The 24,433-nt window shown below is 34.1% G+C and overlaps 1 protein-coding gene across 1 annotated transcript in view; it reads left to right on the top strand.

Annotated features, from left to right (window-relative positions):
- The window catches only part of LOC114492778 (sulfotransferase 1 family member D1-like), a 36,517-nt gene extending 20,103 nt beyond the window's left edge, over positions 1-16,414 (top strand). Inside the window, 4 exon segments of the mRNA XM_028507311.2 lie at positions 5,003-5,129; positions 8,072-8,166; positions 13,969-14,149; positions 16,033-16,414. Coding sequence (XP_028363112.1) covers positions 5,003-5,129; positions 8,072-8,166; positions 13,969-14,149; positions 16,033-16,145 — 516 coding nt within the window. The 3' untranslated portion in view covers positions 16,146-16,414.
- Positions 16,415-24,433: the final 8,019 nt, after the last annotated feature.

Raw genomic sequence — 24,433 nt, 5'->3', positions numbered from 1 at the left:
TCTGTTCCTTAGAAGATCAGCTAGGTGCTTCACCCATGTGCAGAGGGAAGTGGACTCCACTCCCACCTATCTCACCACCATCTTCTCCCCTCAATTTCTTTTTTCATTGTCTTATAATTTTCCAAGCATTAGTCTTTTACATTTTTGGTTAAATTTTTTCCAAAGTATTTTATTTATTTTATTTTGTTTTATTTTAGTGCAATTGTTTCTGGAACTATTTTCTTAATTTTGCTTTCTGATAGTTTTCTATTGGTGTATAAAATGCCACTAATTTCTGGATCTTTATTTTGTATCTGACACTTTATTTAATTAATCAGTTTCAGTAGTTCTTTGGTGGAAACTTTAGGGTTCTCTGTATTCATTATCATGTCATCTGCAAATAGTGACAATTTTACTTCTTTCTTTCCAATTTGAATGCATTTCACTTTTTCTTCTTGTCTGATTGCTGTGGCTAGCATTTCCAGTATCATGTTGAATAAAACTTCTGAAAGCAGATATCCCTGTATTTTTCATGACCTGATGGGAAGCAGTTTTAGTTTTTACCCATTGAATAGGATGTTGGCTGTGGGTTTGTCATATACAGGGTTCATTATGTTGAGGGTCATTCCTGCTATCCCACCTTGCTGAGAGTTTTTATCACAAATGCGTGTTGGGTTTTATCAAATGCTTTTTCTACATCTATTGATATGATCATGAAGTTTTTATCTTTTATTTTGTAAATATTTGTATCACCTTAATGAATTTGCAGATATTATACCAACCTTGTATACCCTTGATCCTTTAAATCCAAACAAACCCTCCCTGATCATGATGTATGATCCTTTATATGTTGCTCGACCTGGCTTACTAATATCTTGTTGAGGGTTTCAGCATCTATTTTCATCAAGGTTATTATCCTATAATTTTTTGTAGTGTCTTTGTCTGGTTTTGGAATTAGGATAATGCTGGTCTCAAAAGAAAAGCTTGGAAGTCTTCCCTCCTCATGGACTTTTTAACAGTTTGAGAAGAATAGGTGTTAGTTCTTTGAATGTTGGGTAAAATTCAACTTTGAAACCATTGGGTCCAGAACACTTGTTTATTGGGAGTTGATTACTGCTTCAATTTCATTGTCATCAATCTATTCATATTCTCTGATTCTTCCTGATTCAGATTCAGAACATTGTATATTTCTAGGAATTTATCCTTTTCATTCAGATTACCTACTTTGTTGTCTTATTGTTGTTCATAATATTTTTGTACAACAGTTTGTATTTTTTTTTTGGTGTCAGTTGTTACTTCTTCCCTTAGTGATTTTATTTATTTGGGTCTTTTCTCTTTTTTTTTTCTTGAGTTTAGTCAAAGGTTTGTCCATCTAGTTATTTTTTCAAAAATCCAGTTTTTGGTTTCATTGATCCTTTGTATTGTTTTTTAGACTCCATTTTACTTATTTCTGCTTTGGTATTTACTATTTCCTTTCTTCTACTCACTTTGGTCTTTGCTTGTTGTTTGTTTAATTATTTGAGATTTTTCTTGTTTCTAAGATATGCCTGTAATGATTTGAATTTCCCTCTTAGGACTGCTTTTGCTGTGTCCCATAGGTTTTGGTTTGTTTTGTTCTCACTTTTAATTGTTTCAAGGTATGTTCTGACTTTTTTTCTTGACTTCACTGTTAACCCATCCATTGTTTAGTAACCAGTTATTTAGCCTCTTTGTCTTTGTGTGTTTTCAGTTTTTTTTCTTGTTATTGGTTCCTAGTTTCATACCATTATGGTCAGAGAAACATTTGATATGATTTGAATCTTCTTAAATTTATTGAGACTTGTCTTGTGTCCCAATATTTGGTCTAGCCTAGAAAAATCCCATGTGCACTTAAAAATATTGTATGTTTTACTGATTTGTGGTGAAATACTTTGCAGATACCAATTAAATTATTCTGATAGTGTGTCACTTAAGGCTGCTGTTGCATTTTTTATTTTATGCCTGGAAGATTTATCCATTGATGTCAATAGGATGTTAAACTCCCTTACTATTACTGTATTACTGTTGGTCTCTCTCTTTACGTTCATCAAGATATGCTTCATATATTTAGTTGAATCTATGTTGGGTGCATAAATGTGTACAAAGGTTAGATGCTTTTGTTGTCTTGATCCATTTATCATTATATAGCATTCTTTGTTTCTTTAAAGTCTTTGTTTTAAAGTTTATTTTGTCGGATATAATTATTATTTTTGCATGAAATCTCTATTTCCATCCTTTTACTTTTAGGCTGTATGTTTTTTCACTCTGAAATGTGTCTCTTATAGATTATATATATCTTATTTTCTTACCCATTCAGATACCCTATGTCTTTTGATTGGAGTTTTTAAGCTATTTGTATTTGAAGTGATTATTGATAGGCCATCTTATCCTTCACAACTATCTCCTCCCTTCTTCTTTCGCTTCTTCTTGTCCTTCTTCCTATCCTACCTCCCTCTCCTCCTCTTCTCTCTCCTCCTCCTCTTTTTTCTTCCTCCTCAAGAAGACCCCTTAACATGTCTCAAGTATTGGTTTGGTAGTAATGAACTCCTTTAGCTTTTTTGTTTGTTTGTTTATGAAGCTCTTTATTTCTCTTTCAGTTTTAAATGATAGGCTTGCTGGTCAAAGTAGTCTTGGTATTAGGCCAGCCTTTTCTCCATATCCACCCTTCCTACCAGTCTCAATATGACTTCTTCTGTAAATCCTTTGTTATAAGACTTCATTTTAGTTGGTCTTCAGCTGCATATTCAGCTTAATTTTTCTATATTTTAGTTGCATTTTCAGTTTGCTCCTGGGAGGAGGTGAATGTAGGTTCCACCTAATTCACCATCATCTTGGATCTATTAAATTTCATTATATCATAATCTACTTTGTGTTTCCTTTTTCAATTTTACAATAATATCTTAATTTTGAGATTAGTCAGTATGTCACTATATCATTTTTTTCTTCTATGTTAGAGCATTCTGTATTTGTTTTTAACAATGCCATCCCCCAGATCATGATGATATTCTCTCTTCTGTTTACTTCTATAAGCTTTGTTGTTTCAATGATCACATTTAAATCTATGTATATTCATATCTATAACATAATTATTCCTTAAATATTTTGATATATTAATATTCTTTTATTTTTTCTTATACACATGCCACAAACACACCCTTACATTACTTTCTAAATACTTGTTGCTAGTATACACACATAAATCTTTTATCCTAACACCTTGATCATATTATAAATGCAAACATGAATAAGATATTCTCTGTTATCTAAGAGTATATTATCTTATTTAATTTCTACACATACTATTGAGCTTTATCTGCTTGCAAGTCACTTTTCTATGCTACACTATTCAATGATTTAAATAGCATATGGTCTTGCAGAGTACTTCAAATCATGGAGGAAATACATATGTATAAAAAATAATTACATATTACTAACATAAGTGCTACCATGGGACAACAGCATCTTATAAATAAAGAAAAATATAATCAACATGCCAAAAAAAGAGTAGGAGCTTTTTTTAGGTGTATGAGGTCATTTTAAAGAGAGAAAATTCTGTGTACATAGGCTAGCAGATGTGAAACAGCAAGATGTGTATCAGATTTTACAAGAGGTTCAGTGTGGTTAAAAAAATGAATATGAGAAGGTAGGTAGTCATTAATCCTAGATCTGGGAAAGATGTTTAGAGTACGCTTTACTGGGGTATCTTTAATGGAATTACCAAAACATCTGTTGTTTTTCTTTTGAAAAATTGATTATAATTTCAGCTTTGTCATGCAAATTGTTTTTGTGCGTGTGTTTATGTATTACTTCTTTGTTCACTTAAAGTCAAATAAAAACAATAGTGATAAGAGAGTAGAAATATAGTTTATCATTTTATTCCAGAAATAAAAACCCACAGAAGCTCCCAGAATCTATGGCCTTGCTCTTGAGAGAACTTGGGATATCTTCTAGACAGCCTTCTGCCCACACTGAGGCAAGTGGAAAGAGACCTTACTAAGGATTTTAAAGTGATGATGATAGGAAAAGAAAATAATTCATTCATTATCATTTAGTATTGAAATAGGAAGGAATTGGTAATGTTTATAAGGTGTAGCATTTTCTCAAGAAATTACATCAGCAGCAGAGTTTCAACTGTTAGAACTCCATAATCAATCTTTTGAAAATCCCTTTCCAGACATTTCCTTCCTTCTCTCATTCTTGTCCCAGAATATGAGAAGTACTACCAGGGACTTGGGGATATAAAAATTCTCACTTCCTTTTTCTCTCAGTTGAAAAAGAAGAAGAAAATCTGAATTTGCTAAAGATAAATGGAGATTTCTTCCTGAATGCATTTTCTCTTAGAAATATTTTTACTGCATATATGGCTGGAAACTCAGTATTATTAGGTATGTTTCAGGAGAGAATTAGACTTAATGGAAGTCAGCAGACTTGATGGAAAACTTAATTATCAATGAGGCATAATGATGTCATTTCTACTGGGAAATATATTTAAAATTTCTGCCTATAAAAACACGGGAGGCCTTCAACATAAAATAAATTTTAATCTCACACTAATCATTATAAACATGGGGAGAATGAAGAATGTTTAATGTTTATTGATGAAATTTACCCAAATAATAATTTATTTTAATAAAACATAAGGTATTTTCAACTTTAAAAATTGTTTTTTAGCTTTGATAAGTGATGATACACAAAAATATTTTGAATTTTAGAAAAATATTACATTTTGTTAATTTAATATTTACTGCTATTGTTACTATACTTGACTTTCCAGGTTTCAAGAGATTTTCCTTTCAAAGGAAAGAGAACATGAGTGTGTAAGAGTTGAGAAGTTTTTGTGTTAAGAGAATTAAGTAGTTGTGAATATCCTTTATCAGGACATAGATATACACACCCACATCAGAAAAAAAAAAGAAAGAGAAAATAGGCATTCTGTCAAGGTAAGCAAGTATTTACAAACTACAAAGGATAGAAAGAAAATTATGATTTCTCATATTCCCCGCAGATGGTCTACGTGGCACGCAATGCTAAAGACGTGGCTGTGTCTTACTATTATTTCTATCAAATGGCAAAATTAAACCCAGAACCTGGTACCTGGGAGGAGTTTCTGCATAAATTCATGACTGGGAAGGGTGAGTCCAACTTTTATTTTAATCAGTCATGGAGTTCCATAATAAAAAAGGTGGGTTTTTTGTGTGTGTGCATTATTGTTGTTTTGTGAGGAGATATAAAATTCAGATACAATTTTGTATTTATTATACACCTAATATGTGCCCAGCACTGCACTAATGTATTAGGAGACAATAAAAGAAAAATACATAGTCATCTTTTCCCTTTAAGGATTTTTGATGAATATGTGACACACAGATTTTTCAGCCCTTTGTCTTATTGTTTCATTAGTACTTGGTGACTACTCCTAGGTACTTTCTTCTTTTGCTGTTTGCATCATTTTATTGTTTTGATTTTATAAATATTTCTTTGACTCTCTTTTCTTTACCATTCCTTCAGTTTTGTTTTATAAACTGAGAATTCTTGAAAATTTTATCTTCAAAGTTTTCTTTTTCTATCTGTGTATCCTCTATTTCAGGAAAACATATTCACACCCATGCTAGTAACTCTACCTTTAATTCTCCTATAAACATTTTCTAATAAAAATGTTTATTTGCCTCTTTTCAAGGCAAATGCACCCCAACGATACCTTGCAAATTTTTACTCCTGCTATTGTTTAGACTATTTCCTACCCATAGAATATCTACTCATTCTTTTTTTCCTAAATATTTTCAAGTGTATTTCCTAAGTACAAGGATATGCTCTTACATAAATACAGTACTATGATAAAACCCAGGTATTTATATGGATGCAATACTATAATCTATAGACCTTACTCTTACTTTGTCAATTGTCCCAATAATGTTTCTTTATAGCAATTTCTAGTCCATGATCCAATTTACAATCACACATCACACATTGCATTTAGTTGTCATGTTTCTTTAGTCTGTGGTCTATCTTTGTCTTTTATGACTTTTACAATTGTAAAGGTCACAAAATAGGACACACCAGGTGTTTTACAGAGTGCCCCTCAATGGAGGTTTGTCTGGTTTTTCCTCATGATTATATTGAAGTTATGAATTTTTGGTGGGACACTATAGAGGTAATGTGGAATTCTTATGGCATCATATCAAGAAATGCATGGTGCCAGTTTATCATTTTCTGATAACATTAACTTTGATCACCTAGCCTGCCAGGTATGTCCACTGTGAAGTTGCTATTCTTCTTAGTACCAGATATACTTTGCCTATTCCAGAGCCCTTTCTTCAGCTCTCCATCCCAATGCTTTTCTCTCCTTGTTTTCCTCTGCTATGAACATCTATACAACTTATTGTCTGAATTACTCTCTGCCATTTTGCTCTTCTAGTTTTATTTGTCAAAAGTTGTATGCATTCACAAAGGCTGTCACAACAAAGTACTACATACTGAATTGTGGAAACAACAAAAATTTATTTTCTCACAGTTTTGGAGCTCAAGTCCAACATCAAGGTGTCCTCATGACTAATTTCTTCTGAGGCCCTTTTCTTTGACATGTAGATGGATGTCTTCTCTCCGTGTCTTTACATGTTCTTCTGTCTATGTCTGTGTTATAATTACCTCTTATTATAAGGAGACCAGTCCTATGGGATTAGGATTTTTGGGGGACATGGAAACTTACCCCTTTCCCTCTTAGTTCTTCTGGATGGTAGAATGATTATAATGACCTAAGGCAGTTTAACAAAAAAGAAACCAATTTTAATACATGCACATGGACAATTCACATAAAAATGGACAATTCAAAGACAGGAAGGCAAAATTATATAAAATTTTACAAAAATGAGATCACATACAATGAGATCACATACAAATGAGATCACACACATATATATATCATTGTGAAAAAAAGAAGAAAGAACCAGGGAAGGGGAAGTAAGGCAAATATACAAGAGGTATTTAATAAACACATGTTTATGGCTATATTAAAACAACGGGACACATGAAGAGCTTTGATCAAATGGGCTTTGCTAGGTTCCTTTCTGTCTACCATTCCTAGTTCATATTAAACTGGAATTATCCATGATGATATCTCCCTTTCTGGAACTTGTCCACTATTTTAAATACCTTTAGTTAGTAAAAGGCAAGGCTAGAGTTTCTTCCTGAGCCTCTGAGCCTTGATTGTTTTTAATTTAAAATAATCTGCATACCAGAATGACATACCTTGAGGAGACTCATTCTGAACCTCCACAGACCTGCCTTAATAACCTAATTTTAATTTACCTCTTTAAAGATACTATCTTCAAATATAGACATATTCTGAGGTGCAGGACTTAGGACTTCAACATGCAAATTTTGGGGTATACACAATTCAGCCATACTACTCTGCCTTCCAGTCCCCCAAAATTTGTGTCCTCACATGCAAAATGCATTCATTCCATCTCCAAAAGTCTCAAACTATTCCTGCATCAACTCTGAATCTAAAATCTCATCTAAGTATCATGCAAATCAGGTTAGGTCAGAGTTATGGTATGATTCATTTTGAGACCAAATTCCTTTTTAGTTGTAAAATTGTGAAAACAGATAATCTTAGAAAATACAGTGGCAGGACAGACATAAATAATCATTTCATAAGAAACAAAAGAAGGAGAAATCAGAAAGAAAAAAAAAACTTGAAACCTAGCAAGGCAAATTCCTTTAGATTTTAAGGTTTGAGAATAGTCCTCTGGATTAGGACCTACCCTAATGACCTCATTTTAACCTAATTACCTCCTTACATGTGCCATGCCTAAACTCAGTCATATTGTAAAGTACTGATTGGATTTCAGGGAACACAACTCATCTCATAACAGAAGTACTTCATCCTTTTTTTAGACTGTAAATTCAGTGAGGGTAGGGATGATTTGATATATTTCCATTATACTATTGTCACTTTTTCTTGAAAAAATAAGTAAACAGTATGTATGTATTAATAAAGATAACTTGGAATAACATTTAACAATTGTTTATGTAATTAGTTTTAATTTTGCAAGTATTTTATTTTTTAATGTAGTGGCTTTTGGTTCTTGGTATGACCATGTGAAGGGCTGGTGGGAGAAAAGGAAAGATTATCGTATCCTCTACCTATTCTATGAAGACATGAAAGAGGTAAGAGACAACCACAATTTCTTTATTTTTTAGGGAAACCTCAGCTTCATCTTCTTTGTACCACACTTTCCTTTCTTCTTGATCTATAAATATGACTAATCTACTATCCTACTAACTCTGCCTTGAAAATTCATCTTTCACTCAATCCACTTCTTCCTACCACTACCGCTTCCTACTCTAGTTCAGGCAACTCTCTAGATTTGTTCAGACTGTCTCATTTTGTGTCTATTTTCCCATCAAAGAGAATTATCTTGAAATCCAAATCAAAATACTGCCAAATTCCTTTTACAAATCTCTCCATGGCTTCTATCTCCTTGTGAAATATAAAATCATTAAGATAATATATAAAGTTAAACATTATTTAGTTCCTGCCAATCTCTCCAACTTCTACAGGTGCCACCAATTCTTTTCTCTGTAAGGAAATGTCTTCACTTAAATGTTACTTCTTCACAAAGTTCCTTTACTGCCAAAATGTCAAATAACCTACCTTATTACTATCTATTAGAGTTTGTCTTGCTGCTATTGTTCTCTTCATAGTACCTACTGCCATTTTTAATTATTTTATGAATTTGTTTCTTTACTTACATTTTCTTGTCTCCTCTACTGTAATGTAAGCTCCATGAATGCAGATACTCAAATTATCTTGTCCATAATTGTTTCCCCTAGTGGCATGCACAGTGGAGAAACAATGTAATTTCCTTATTTATTCTAGTCTTTATTTTCTCATCTTTCACTTGATTATTAGAATGGAAAATAACTTACTTCCTAATATGATCTAAAACTTATTCTGATCTATTTAAATGAGCCATTTAAAAAACATTGTTCCACATCTCTTCATATATAGAGAGTAGGCTGACAGCTGTTGGGGGTGTGTTGCTAGGTGGGGAAGGTGGGAATTGAGAAAAAAAGGAGAAAGAACTCATGGACGTGGACAATAATGTGGTGATTGCTAAGTTGAGGGTGGTGTGGGGAGATGGTGGAGGGTATAAGGGGAATAAATGGTGATGGATGGAGGCTTGACTTGGACTGGTAACACAATACAGTGTAGAGATGATGCATTGTAAAATTGTGTACTTGAAACCTGTATAATTTTGTTAATCAGTGCCACCAGAATAAATTCAATAAAATAATATTTCACTTTTCTTAAACTGAATTTTTCTCACCTAACTTGTCTGCACCTCTCTTTTCTCTTTATCATGATGTCTATGTATGTGGGGCAAAGGATAAATTATATAAGACATAATAAGAATGAGGATAGCTGGGATCCCTGGAAACAATGTCCATTGGCCTCCACCCCACCTGCCCCCACAGGGTATCTGGTTTATCTGCCTCAATTGCTCAGATTCTAGAACCTTGACTCAGCTTCATTTTGATCCCTTAGATTTCTCTGAATTCCTATAGATGGCTATGACTACTATTCATCTTTTATTTGGAAAATCAAATATATAGTCTCTTGAGAAACCACCTTACTCAGCTAAGGTAGCTCTTCCTCTGGTAGATTCCTTAATCAAATTCTCAGTCTCTTCTGCATCCTATTTAAGTTACTTTGTACCTGTGGCTTTGTATTGCCCCACTTGTGAGTCCAAAGCAGCAAGTAGTGGTTGGAGTGGGTCCTGAAGAGGATAGGCGTTATCTTGGAAGGAAAATTGCCAAATGAGGTCATAATAAGCTTTCAGAAAAAGAAGTTTAGTTTCTTCAAATATGGGATGAAAAATTATATCTGCTGCCAGAAAGGCTCACAATAACTCAACAGTCTCAGAGTCTTTGTATCATCAGATCCACCCTAAATTCTCACTACAGGCTTGAGCAGTCTACCTTTTCTTTATCATTGTTGCACTTAATTTTCACATGATAGTCTTGGCACAACTAGAAATTCAACTTTCTCAGTAATTCTTCCATTAGAATAATTAAGGTTTTTGTCTAGTTTTCAGCAAATTTGGTTCTGGAGCTAGAAGAAATAGATGATTTTAGAGCCACTACAGAAACTCTCTGGTTCTGTTTCAGCGAACTGAGATGGGTAGCTCAGGAAAGCTAAAACTCAGATTGCCCTTCTTCCTGATATCACCAGGTCACTAAGATTATGGCTCTATTTCTCAGTTTGGTTTGTACCACCAAGAATACCTTCCAGTGGGCAACAGGGTATAAACTCTGGCCTAAGCACCATTCTTTCATTTTATCTAACATGCTGTTCTATGTATAATCCAAAGTACAGGAAGAGGAAAGTGAGACCTTCCCAAAATGTTCCAAAAAAATACACAACTGCTGAGCTCAGCCCCTGTATCTGTATCTGACTGTCCCAAGGCCTGGCACTAGCAGTAGCCATCTCCAGATTGCTTTATAGCTTATGCCAAGGAGCCCAAGAGAGAACACAGTTGGAGGTTGACCTAGACCGGCACCACTAGGGAGCCCTGAGAGCCTGTGCACCCAGTGGACAGTTACAGAACACCTCAGAGTGCCACTCAACCACCTCCACAAGCCACTGAGGAAGATGTTTGTTGGCCAGGAGTCATAGGCAATCCTACCAGCTGTCTGAACTGGATAAATCCTGTCCATTGGCCGACTCACAACAATCAAGACTCATCTACAAGAGGAGAGAGTACTCAACCCACATAGAGGGTGCACCTTGAGTACACAGCTTGGGAGATAGGAGAGGCTATGCCAATGGACCCTATGGGACACCTACTACATTAGGCAGTGCTACCAAGACATGGAGTCAAAGCAGCTGTACCTAATATATAGAAAAAAAATACTGCCAAAATGGGGATACAAAGAAATATTGCCTAAATGAAAGAACAGAACTCCAGAAAAAGAACTGACCAAAATGGTGATAAGTAATCCATCAGATACAGAACTTAAAGCACTGGTTATAAGGCTGGTCAAGGAATTCAACTGTATTTCAACAGCATGAAAAGAATGTAGGCAGCAATGAAAAAAAATACTAATTGAAATAAAGAACATTTTGCAGGGACATCCAGCCAATGGCCCATGAGCCATTGTGGTCCAGATGTCTATGAATGGGGTTAATACAAAATCATAAATTTACTTAAAACATTATGAGATTTTTTTTGTTATTATGTGTCACAATATATTTAATGTGTGGCCCAAGGTAACTCCTCTTCCAGTGTGGCCCAGAGACACCAAAAGTTTGGACACCCCTGCTTACAGAGAATTAACAGCAAAGTGGATGAAACCAAGAAGCAAATGAAAGATTTGGAGCACAAGGAAGGAAAAAAAATCTAATCAGTACAAAAAGTAGAAAAAGAATACAAATAATCACTGATAGTGTAAGGAGCCTCAGGGACAACTTCAAACATTCCAACATTCACATCACAGGAATGCCAGAAGGAGAAGAGAAAAAGTAAGAAATTTAAAACTTATTTCAAAAAATAATAAAAGAAAACTTCCCTAACTTGGTGAAGAAAATAGATAAAGAAGTCCAGAAGCACAGCCAGTCCCAAAGAAGATGGACACAAAGAGGGCCATACCAAGGCACATAATAATTAAAATGCCCAAGGTTAAAAATAAAGAGAGAATCTTAAAGGTCGAAAGAGAAGCTGATAATTACCTGCAATGGAGTCCTGACAAGGCTGTCAGCTGATTTGTCAAAAGAAACTTTGCAGGCTACAAGAAATTCACAAGAAGTGTGCACAGTGATGAAGAGCAAGGACCTACAACATAGATTACTCTATTCAACAAAGCTATCATTTAGAATTGAAGGGCAGATAAAGTGCTTCCCATCCCAGACATGGGAAGGCTAAAAGAGTTAATTTTTACCAAGCTATTATATGGAATGTTAAAAGGACTTAAGAAAAAAGACAATAAAAACTATGAACATTAAAATGGCAATAATAATATAACTATCAACAATTGAATATAAAAAACAAACTGAGCAAACAAGCAGAACAGAAACATAATCAAATATGGAGAACATTGAGATGCTGGCCTGTGAGGAGGGAATTCTGGCATAATGTGGGGAAAGGTGCAGTGTTTAAGAAGTACTAAGTGGTAGTTACAGAATAGGCAGGGGGATGTTAAGAATAAGTATAGGAAATGGAGTTGCCAAAGAACTTATATGTATGAACCAAAGAGGGAGGATTGCCAGAGGGAGTGGGGGTTGTTTGGTGGAGGAGGGTAAAAGCGGAAAATTAGGACAGCTGTAACAGCATAATCAATAAAAATAATTTTTTAAAAGATTTTATTTATTTATTTTCAGAGAGGGAAAGGAGGGACATAGAGAGAGAGAGAGAAACATCAATGTGTGGTTGCTGGGGGCCGTGGCCTGCAACCCAGGCATGTACCCTAACTGGGAATCGAACCTGTGACACTTTGGTTCGCAGCCCACACTCAATCCACTGAGCTATGCCAGCCAGGGCTAATAAAAATAAATTTAAAAAATAGAATAAATAAATAGAAAATGGGGACAACCGTAATAGCACAATCAACATAAATAAGTAAATTAATTAATTAATAGAAAAAACATAATAAATATATCAACTAGTCTCTTTTATTCATTGTTGCCTCATTTTCCTACTTATCATTTTTGAGGCTGAAAAGTAGACAGGACTTTATTTTACTTTCTCCTAAGTATTCATACTATCTAAAAAATATCTATATGAGTGTGACAGGTATAAAGAGTATATTTTTCCACTGTAAGAGAACTCTCTGAGACAAGTAATCTATTCTTTTATTGAGATTTAATTGACATAACATTAGTTGCAGGTGTATAACATAATGATTATATATATATATATATATATATATATATATATACATATATATATTGAAATGATCGCCACAGAAAGTTACACATAATTGCCACATATAATTACAATTTTTTCTATGTGATGAGAACTTTTAAGATCTACTCTCTTAATAACTTTCAAGTATATGGTACAATATTATTAACTATAGTTAAAAATCATTCCTGGTCTTAGAATAATTATTTTCAGCTTTTTACCCCTGATTATGTTAGTAATGGACCTATCACATATGGTCTTTATTGTGTTGAGATATGTCCACTCTATCCATTGTATTGAGGGGTTTTATATAAAGGAACGTTGAATTTCATCACATGCTTTTTCTGCATCTGTTGAGATAACATAATTTTTAACCGCCATTTTGTTAATGTCGTGTATCACTTTGATTGATTTACAGTTTATGAACTACCCTTTCACTCCTGGAAAAAAGTCTCACCTGATCATGGTTGTACGTTCCTTTAAAAGTGCTGTTAAATTTTGTTTGTTAGTATTTTGCATCTATGTTTATCAGGGATATTAGCCTACAGTATTCTTTTCTATACACTCCTTTTGTCTGGCTTTGTATCAGGGTAATGTTAGTCTTACAAAATGAGATTAGAATTCTTCCTTCCTCATTTATTTTTTTGAAGAGTTTGATAAAGATTTGTATTAATTCTTTCTAAATTTTTAGTAGGAATCTGTTCTTGATGTTAGCTATAAAAAAAAAACAAATTGAGGGATTTTATAAATTATACCTTATGATAATAGTAACTTCCTTTGAAACCATCTGTTACCCTATAGGTTAATTCTATTTTTGAATGTGAAAGGTTGAATATTAATTCAATATTTTAATTTATTTTTTTATTTTGAAACATATTTCTTATAGCAGATGATTGTCTATTACAATCAGGAGTAGAATATGTACCTGAAAAAGCAAGTTGAAAGTGTGGATAAAATATAAAATAATTCCCTCCACTGTACTGACATATATACAACCTAACAATATATTTGCCTACTTCATGATGAGATCTACCTGAAATATTGCCTTGTTTTTATATTCTTTTAGGATCTAAAGCGTGAAATTCAGAAGTTGTTAAAGTTTTTAGAGAAAGACCTGCCAGAAGAAACTGTGAATAAAATCCTCTATCATAGTTCCTTTGATGTGATGAAGCAGAATCCTTGTGCAAATTATACCACTGTAAAAACAGTTAGAATGGATCATACTGTGTCTCCCTTCATGAGAAAGGGTGAGAACCTCATATCTTAGCTCCTATAGATCCTGCTAGTCACATGAAAGGGAGAATAGGTGGATTAATAGGAGCATCATTATAAGAAATGGAAAGAGATTGAGGAAAAAATAGGAAAACCAAACACTTAAGAGAAAATAATTTATGGTGAAGAAACTCTATCGTTGCTGCCTCTATATCAAGAAGCATGAGTCTCGACACAAATTTCTATATCAGAAGAATGTCCTTCACTGGTCTGAATTATCCAGATATCTATTCTTTATTCTGTAGAAATTTTGTGGTGGCATTTAGCAAGTTTACATGATGTTAGACATTTTAAATTAATGAGGGAAGCATCAACTCCTTGAGATTGTTGCTATGATTATGGTAAATCACTACATGCTTGGCTTTGAACTCAATGTATAGCTATCTCTTGCACAAAATAGTACTATAATAATAAATATGAGTTGTATTGAATTGTGTGCTGTGTGAAAGAGAGAGGGAGAGAGAGGAAAATAGATTCTGTTAGTTGTCTATGTATTAGTTGGCGTTATTATAAAACCAACTCCAATAATCTCAGTGATTTCAAACCACAAGATTAATTTTCATTTAATATTAGTGGCTGTTAGTCACCTCTGGCTGTTGCAATTGTGCTCAGCTTTTTTCAAGTCTGATCAGTGTTCATTGGCTCTTATGGGCTTAACCTCTTGTGCCTTCTCTTTCTTAAACCGAGGCTGAAAGAGCTGCCTCTATGGTATAGAGGTAGTAGAAACTTGTAATGCTTTTTAAAAGTTTCTGTTCAGATGTGGTATATATTGTACCTATTCAAGGTCCATTGGCCAAAGCATGTCAAAAATGCAAGCCCACAATTAGAGAGGCAAGGAAGAATCACACAACATATGACAATTGTCAGAGATGTAAAATCTTACATGAAAGAGAGAATGAATCATCCAAACTGAGACAGTTTTGGAGAAACAGGTGTTTTGGTGAGAGCCTACAAAGAGAACTATTAAGGGTAAATTTAATTACAATGTGTCATCATGCATTCTAGAGATTTTTCTTTGAAAAAGTAAGTATGCCATAGATAAGCATTGCTGGGGATATCTGGATCCCAAGCACATAAGATTTTGCCTCCTAGGAGACATTTGGCAATATCTGGAGGTATTTTTGATGATCATGATAGGGATAAGTAACTGACATCTAATATGTAGAAACAAAGGATGCTGATAAACACCCCATGATACAGAGGGAAATCCCACATCCTCCTCAAAAAGAATGGTCTGATTTCAACTACCAAGAGTGCAAGTGCAAATAAAATGCAAAGTTGAGAAATCCTCAGCTTTCAGATATATCTTCTGAGTTACTTGGACATATTCTATGAAAATGGCATTGTTTTATCACATATTTATTGCAAATTCTGTGTCCTGTATATGGTTAATATTTTGAAGATTGAACAATCCTATAATAAAGATATGCTCAATTACATTTAACTCAGTAATTTTCCAAACTTACTTGATCATAGAACTTTTTAAAATAAATATCGTTTGACATTGAAAAATAAGGTTTGAAAGGACTGAAAAATTCTCTATATCCTATGTGAATAAATCACAAAGCCAAAGAGTAAAGATTTGATATATTGGGTATTCTCCCAGTGACATTTCTTAGAGCTTCTTAAAACATTTTCTTCTTTATATGAGATCCAAGAAAAATTCATAGGAATTTTTGGAAAACTAAGAAGGTCTAGGAGTCTGAGAGTGGGAGTAGGAGTTAAGGGGTAGAGTTGTGGAGTAAATATATTCTAAAGTTAAAAGCTTAAAAATGTAAGAGTGATCATTCAAATTAAAACTTATCTTAGAAAGAACTTTGAAAGTAATCTCAAATTTACCCCTTATCTTTCTTTTCAGGTATTACGGGAGACTGGAAAAACAAGTTTACTGTAGCCCAAAATGAGAAGTTTGAAGAAGATTATGAAAAGAAAATGAGAGAGTCTACACTGAAGTTTCGATCAGAGATCTAAGAAATAAGTGGTCTTTGTCCAACACCTTTGATGGCATTTAAATTAGAAAAATATCTCTTTAAACATTTGGTGAAAGAAAACTCCATATGTGACATTTCCATATTTAATAATGTTAGTGATTTTCAATAGAATATTCAAAGAATTTCAAAGTCTACATATGAAAAATCAGTACTGTCTCTATGATTGTAACTACCTTCCACAAAGTTTTTACTATTATTAAAGGCTAAATGAAATAAAGTTTAAAATTCTAAATTTACATGCTCTATTTTTTTTTAATTCAAGCTCTGGGTCTTCGAACTTGCAAAGAAGATATTTGAGTCTTCATGATAGATTGAATGGAACCAAATATTCCCCAAAAGACTTTAATTTCCCTTTGTTATAACTTAGAATGACAACTATGTGTGGCAATGGATGATAACTACACTTGTTGTGGTGATCATTACACAATATATACACCATTAAATCATTTGTTGTACACCTGAAACTAATATGTTATACATCAATTACATCTCAATTAAAACAACAATTGAGAGTGCCACTGTCAACTCCTTTGTCTTCCTAGAAATTCTCTATTTCCTCAGAATATTTGTACTGCCATCGTACATGACTCGTGATCATCTGACATGAGTGAAACCAGAAAAATCAACATTTGTGCTGTCTTTCACTACCAGAGCCACTAAGTAGAGACAAGGATTGATTCTCTATGGGGGGGGGCGGTTATTCAGATGCCACTGATCTGATAAAAACAGTGGGTTATGTACTCTCAAAAACATCTTAACAGCTCATTTCAAGCCAATCTTTTTATAAGGAGAAGAAATTGTGAATAAGGGGTTTGGTAAAAAGGCTAATTGGATAAGAGTTGCACTCTGGGGATGATTTTCCTAGTATTTCTTTATTTGCTGATCAACAATTCCTTCTTTCCCCATGTATTTTTTTGTTTTACGTATACTTTATTGATTAAACTATTACAGTTCCATTTTTTCCCCTTTATCCCCCTCCACCCTGTACCTCCCCACCACCAGCTTTCCTCCCCTTAGTTCACACCCATGGGTCGTACATGTAAGTTCTTTGGCTTCTCCATTTCCTATACTATTCTAAACTGCCTCTTGTCTATTTCATAACTATCAATTATGGTTATTATTCCCTGTATCTTTTCCATCACTCTCCCCTACTTTCCCTCCTAGCGGATAACCCTCCATGTGATCTCCATATCTGTGATTTTGTTCCTGTTCCAGTTGTTTCCTTACTTTGTTTCTGTTTTTGGTTTTTAGGTTCAGTTGTTGATTGTTGTGTTTGTTGTCATTACACTGTTCATAGTTTTGATCTTCTCCTTTCTCTTCAGTAAGTCCCTTTAACATTTCATATAATAAGGGCTAAGTGATGATGAACTCCTTTAGCTTTACCTTGTCTGAAAAGCACTTGATCTGTCCTTCCATTCTAAATGATAGCTTTGCTAGATAGAAAAATTTTAGATGTAGGTCCTTGCTGTTCATGACTTCAAATACTCCTTTTCAGCTCCTTCTTGCCTGAAAGGTTTCTTTTGAGAAATCAGCTGATAGTCTTATGGGAACGTTTTTGCAGGTAACTCTCTACTTTCCTCTTGCTGCTCTTAAAATTCCTTATCTTTAATCTTGGGTAATGTAATTATGATGTGTCTTGGTGTGTTTCTCCTTGGGTCCAATTTCTTTGGGACTCTCTGAGCTTCCTGGACTTCCTTAACATCTATATTCTTCTCCAGACTGGGGAAATTTTCCTTCATTATTTTTTCAGATAAGTTATCCATTTCTTGGTCTTCCTCTTCTTATTTTGGCATTCCTATGATTTGGATGTTGGAATGTTTAAATTTGTTCCAGAGGTTCCTAAGCCTCTTCTCATTTTTTTGAATTCTTGTTTCTTCATTCTGTCCCAGCTGAATGTTTTTTCTCCCCTCTGTTCCAAATTGTTGATTTGAGTCCTAGTTTTCTTCCCTTCTCTGTTGGTTCCCTATATATTTTTCTTTATCTCACTTTGTATAACCTTCACTTTTTCCTCAAATTTTGCAACCATACGCAATCATTTCTGTGAGCATCCTAATCACAATTGTTTTGAACTTTGCATTAGGTCGGTCAGCTGTCTCTTTGTAGCTTAGTTCTTTTTCTGAAGTTTTGATCTTTTTTTTTTCCATTTGGGCCATATCACTTTGTCTGGACATCCCTGTTACATTGTAAGGGGCAAAGCCTTAGGTATTTGCAGAATGAGGCAACCCACGTTTCTGCATTGTTGAGCTGTCTGTGGGGGAGGGGTCAGAGGAAGCAATGCTGCTTACTCAGCTCTTATCCCACATTCAGTCTCTTCCCCTGCTACCTACAAGCACATTGGGTCATTCTGCTGCTGATTCCAGAGGTGTGTGGGTTTATGTACATTCTAGGGCTCTGTGGGTCTCTCTAGTGAACTCTCCTGTGAGGCTGGGAGTTTCTCCTGCCACTGCAGCCCCCTAGGATTTTATAGCCAGAGGTTTTGAGGTTTTAGTTTCCTGCACTGAATCCCTGAGTTGTGCAGTTGTATTGCCCTCCAATTGTTCCTCTTGGTTTATCTGCATATGAATGTAAGACCATTTGGTACACCAGCCACTGCCTTGCATGCCTCTTCTGTCACCTTGCTGAGTGTCCTCACCATCATGGCTGCACTCCTCCACCCCTCCTTTGAGTTTGGGTGAATGTTTCTTCTTTAACTCTTTAGTTGTCAAACTTCTCTACTGTTTGATTTTCTAACTGTTCTGGTTGTTTTTGTTTTTAAATTTTTTGTCTTCCTTCTTTTGGTTGTGGGAGGAAGCAAAGTGTACCTACCTACACCTCCATCATGGCAAGAAGTTCTGATCACCAATTCTTAACCTGTGTCACAGATATTCTCTCCCTGGAAGACAACGGTTCAGATACCATCTCCATTCAACAAAGGCTGAATTGCTTGTCAACCTCCTGACGTTACTTAGGTCACATATTGTAGTTCCTGAAATAACAACTTTCCATATGCATTAATAACTTAAGCTTCTCAACTAAATGTAAAATCTTTAGCTTCTTCTGAGTTCCTCTATTATAAGGACGAATTAAGGATGCCAGTGTGAGTCTATAAATTGTATTGGAGGAAAGTGCAATCTCTTTATATTTGTTATTATATATAACTATACATAATTGCTATATATATAAATAGAGAGAAACAGTGAAATAGAGAAGTATGAATAATATAAATGTCCATATGTAATTGAATAATAATTACATATATAAGTAGATCACATTTTATTGATTATGGTGCTCTGTAAAATGCATGCATGCTACTGGAGAACAACCTTATATATCACAGATAATTCTTAGGTCATAATGTCAGAATACCTCATTTTAGATGTACTAAATTTCAAAAGAATGGGTCAACACTACTAATTCTGAATCATTTAAAGCAAGGAAGATTAGAACGATCCAATTCCTTTTTTTTTTATGTCACATGTTGAATCTACCTTAAAATTCTGTTGCTGTAACTGGTGGTATTTTCTCAACATATTGCCAGCAATGACCAACCTTTTGTTACAATATTATCTAGATTTAGATGACTTCTGTAAGAATTTCCATGTATAATGATCCACCCTTTAGTTAGACCTATTCTCTTTACCTGGCTTCTGGCCTATATCAGGGTACTTGCTAAATAGCCCTTTCCCCTCTGGCATTCACCATTCTTAACTGTGGAACAAATGCTTTTATCCAAGATCCACTGCTGAGCAACAGAAAGAAACATCAAACAATTTGGAAAAAACTCCAGGGATTTATGTGGAGAAAAACATCTAATCCCCATACATCAAAGACTATATCTTTTCATTTATATTGTAAAAAGTGAAATAAATAGAGCCATTCTAAAATGGAATTGGAGGCACCATTCCAGAGGAAATGCTTTGCACGTCTTAGTCCTTGAAGCATTTTGAATATTTGGGGGAAAATAATCTTTGGGCTGGTCTAAATCAGCATTATCTTATAAACAACTGTGAAGCTAACAGGAAAAAGTAGACATCCTGACCACAAGGACTAATGATTATGAACATTCTTTAGAATCAGTAAACAACCATGTATAGCTCAGGAGAAATATAGCTTGTTAAGATCAATAGAAATTCCTTTCTCTATTCATGCAATTGTTTCTTTTTCCCTTTCTTGTAAAACTCCTTGACTTCACCTTGCAAGTGGAACACTATTTGGGTTTCTGCCTGAATCGGTGCTTACAAGACTGCAATCCTTTGATTTCAAGTTAATGTGTATTTCTCCTCACTTTGACTTTTTACTTTTAAGGTTAATGATACAAAATTCTCAAATGTCAAAATTTATGAAACAAAGAACTGAGTAGTGGTTGATAGAATTTAAAGAAGGGACTGCAGTGAAGTAGGTGAAGCTATAAAAGGATAACTTGTGGTGATAGAAATATTCTGTATCCTAACTATTAATATCCTGGTGTTGATATTATACTACAGCTTTGCAAGATGTTATTACCATTGGGAAAAACTCGGTAACAAGGCACATAGGATCTTTGTATTATTTCTTGTAACCTCATGTGAATCTATAAGTATCCTCAAATTTAAATATAATAATTAAGAAAAGAACAGTTTTGAGAAAGCCATGTAACTACAGTCTGAGATAGTTTAGTTAAAGCAAACCAATTATGATCAATTATGGTGCAGTTTAAGAGGGTTCTAAGGCTCGATTATGGGGTGTGACAAAGGGAGTCTCCAAAGAGGAAGGGGTCTTTTGTCACTGGGCACTTGGCTGCCTGTTCATAGGGCTCACTCAGCTCTGAGCCTTGAAAGAAGAATATGTCCTCATCTTAAAAGATTAATAGTCTTGTGATATTAACAGGCAAATATTAAAATATAAACATATAAATTTGTTCAAATTTCTATGATGAGCTTGACTAAAGTAAGATTGGATCAAATATTTTTCTCAATAGTTTGTAGAATAGCAAATAAAGAAAATAATATCCATGAGCATCCTGGTGGTCTTTTAATAAAGGCCTCCCATTATTCAATTATGTAAAGTAGTAATTAAATGATTTATCTGTTAATCTCTTAACACAAAAGCAGTGTAATACATGCTGATTAAAGAGATTGAGTTCCCAGGAGTAAAATACAAATTTATGCTCAGACTGTTCCAAAAGGAAAAGAAATATATCCACGCTGTAGAATTGAGACTGAGTCTCCAAAGCCAGAAGCAGTAAATCAGTTCCTTTTTTTCTAAGACAAAGCCCATTGTTTATTTGTTCATCTCAGTTACATGCACCTTTACCATACATTAGAGAACTACTTCTCAGGTTGTCAAGGCATTCTCCAAAGTGAAATAAAATATTCTACATATTTCAAAAGTGCTGTTTTTGCATCAAGTTTCAAAATTTTAGATCACCATCTTTTAAGTATAGAAGGTCAAAAATCATTTCAACAAATTCTCTACCTTAGTAAAATTACTTCAATTGTGTATTTTCATTGTCTTTGATTTGTTAAATTGTGTATATCTACTCAAATGAAGTATGAAAATAGGAAATTTATTCTTCCAAAATAGAAATAAACAAACTATTTTGAAATGAGAAAGAATCTTGTGTTTTTTGGCAATAAGGAAATTTCGCAACCAAATAATAAGTGAGTTAATATGTTTTATTCTTTTTCTAATATATATTTGCAGCTAGTTCTTAGATAATATCACCAGTGTTTTCATTCAGAAAACATTAGCACTGCATTTGTAATATTTGACTTAATCAGTATAAAAATTACACTTTGGGCTTTAAAATATTGAATATTGCCCATATATGCACTTAGTTGATATGGAAGAGTTCAAATGGACTTATCTGAAATGTACATTTGATGTAACATATTTGATGTACAAATTATGTGAAAAATATTCATAAATATTGAAAACTCATGTCATTTTGACAAGCAGGTCCTGTTCTGCTCCCAGTGAATTGTGCTCTTATGGTAACCTCAAAAGCTCTAATTTGACACTAGAAAATTTCAATTTATTGAAATTTGTAGTTGAAAAAGTGAGTTTGGCATTTTCTCAATCTTTATTAGAGAATGTATAGTTTTGTTACCAAAACAAAGTGAGATTTAGCTGCCCACCACCATCAAATGGCAAATTCTAGAGGCAAAGGCTCATTCTAAATATAGTCCCATGACTCTTTTAAAACCAAATGGAGATAGATATAAGGAATTTAGTCAAGATTAAGACTATAGGTGGTTGCTCTAAGCAATAGTCTTATGTTACAGTGAATAATGTGTAGACATTTTCTTATTAGCAAACCAATAACCTACTAAAACATCATTTTAAATGACCTATTTCTAGATGATTACACAATCATTACATCTAGATCATTACATCTAAAGTGTAAAAAATATTTTATAAATTCTTTAACAATATGGTCTGTCCAGGAAAAGTCCAGCCATTGTTAATATAACAAGAATGGTTTGCATGGCATCGATGTCACCTGGAAGCCAAGGACCGTGGACTGGAATGCACATGTGTGATCACTGTACTAGTCAGTGGGAGTGATAAATGTGGTTGAGTGAGCATGTGTACTGTGTGGCTGTGTCATTCAAAATAACTGAGCAATAGAGCAATGAATCTGCATCAAATTTGGCATTAAGCTTAAACACTATTCCATGGATGATTCAGAAGGGTATAGCTAAGGGTAACTGGTGATTGGCAGCTTTATCACAACAATGCACCTGCTCATGCATCCAGTCTCTCATGCAGTTTTTTTGTGAAACATCAAATCACCCAGGTGACTCAGCACACCTACAACCCAGATTTGGTGCCCTGCAACTTCTGGCTTTTCTGAAAACTAAAATCACTTCCAAAGGAAGAAGATATCAGATTGTTAATGACGTTCAGGAAAATATGATGGAGCAGCTGATGGTGACTAGGAGAACTGTGTGAGGTCCCAAGTGCCTACTTTGAAGGGGTCTGAGGTGTCATTTTCCTATATACAATGTGTTCTCTATCTTGTGTCTTCTTCAATAAATGTCTCTGTTTTTCATAGTACAATGATGTCATGCAAACCATTCTCATTATTTCAACAATGGTTGGAATTTTGCAGACAGAACATGTATGAATGTAATGTATATGTATTACTATACATATATTTGTATTTCATATATTTTAATGTATATAGATTTATACATTTATACTTATGTATAATGAATCCAACTTTATAGTATTATACAGAGTGGTTTCAGTGTCCTAACAATTCTGTGTTTTGCCTGTTCACCCTTTTTTCCCCTAACTTCCAGCAACCACTGATCCTTTTAATTTCTCCACAGTTTTGCCTTTTTCAGAACATCACATACAGGGTCTGGCAGAAGTAATGCCTGATTGTGTGTAGTCAGTAGGGGTACTTAAATGTCTCGCACAAGATGAACAGCAATTTGAACATTTCACCTAAAATGTCAAATGGTGTGCTTGAGTGTGATATTGTTAGGTTACAGAACTACATGCTTATGATTTTGTAATAAAAGATTTTGTAATTAAAAAAAGGTGTTATTTGTGCCAGACCCAGTAGTTGGTATTGTATAGTATATAACCTCCCCGGATTTTCTTATCTCTTAGTAAAAAAGAATTTGTGTTTCCTTCCTGCTGCAACATTTTGCATTCCCATCAGCAATGAATGAGAATTCCTGTTCCTCTACACCATGCAATCACTTAATGTCAGTGTTTCTGATTCTGGTGATTCAATGGGTATATAGTGCTATCTCATTGATGTTTTGATATGCATTTCCTTGAAACAGGGAACATCTTTTCCTACATCTTCTTTGGTGAGGTTTCTGTTAAGGTTTTGGCCTAATTTTGAATTGGGATGTTTGCTTTTTGTTTAGTGTTTAAAATTCTTTGTATATTTTGGAGAATAGTCCTATGCTGTTTTCCAAATATTTTCTCACCGTCTGTGGCTTGTCTTTTCATTCTCTAGACAGTATGTTTCAGAGATCAAAGGCCATACAATAACATACAAAAGTGCTGTGAGAAAAATCTGTAAAATTTAAATGTTGTGACTTTCACTATTGCTTGTGAAATCTATTGATACCCCAATTATTTCTTTACATGTTTTCTCTTTCTTACTTTTAAAATATTTGTCTTTGTTTCTGTTGTTTGCAGCTTCACTGTACTGTGACTACATGTGGGATTTGTTCTCAAACTACATTTTCCATTTGCAATATCCTGTATATTATGAGCCTGGAAAGTCACATCATTTTGTCATTTCTGGGTAATGCTCATATATAGTTTTTAAACTATTTTTTT

Source organism: Phyllostomus discolor, chromosome 1, assembly GCF_004126475.2.
Source record: "Phyllostomus discolor isolate MPI-MPIP mPhyDis1 chromosome 1, mPhyDis1.pri.v3, whole genome shotgun sequence".
Taxonomy (NCBI): domain Eukaryota; kingdom Metazoa; phylum Chordata; class Mammalia; order Chiroptera; family Phyllostomidae; genus Phyllostomus; species Phyllostomus discolor.
This window is presented reverse-complemented; position numbering and strand designations above follow the sequence as displayed.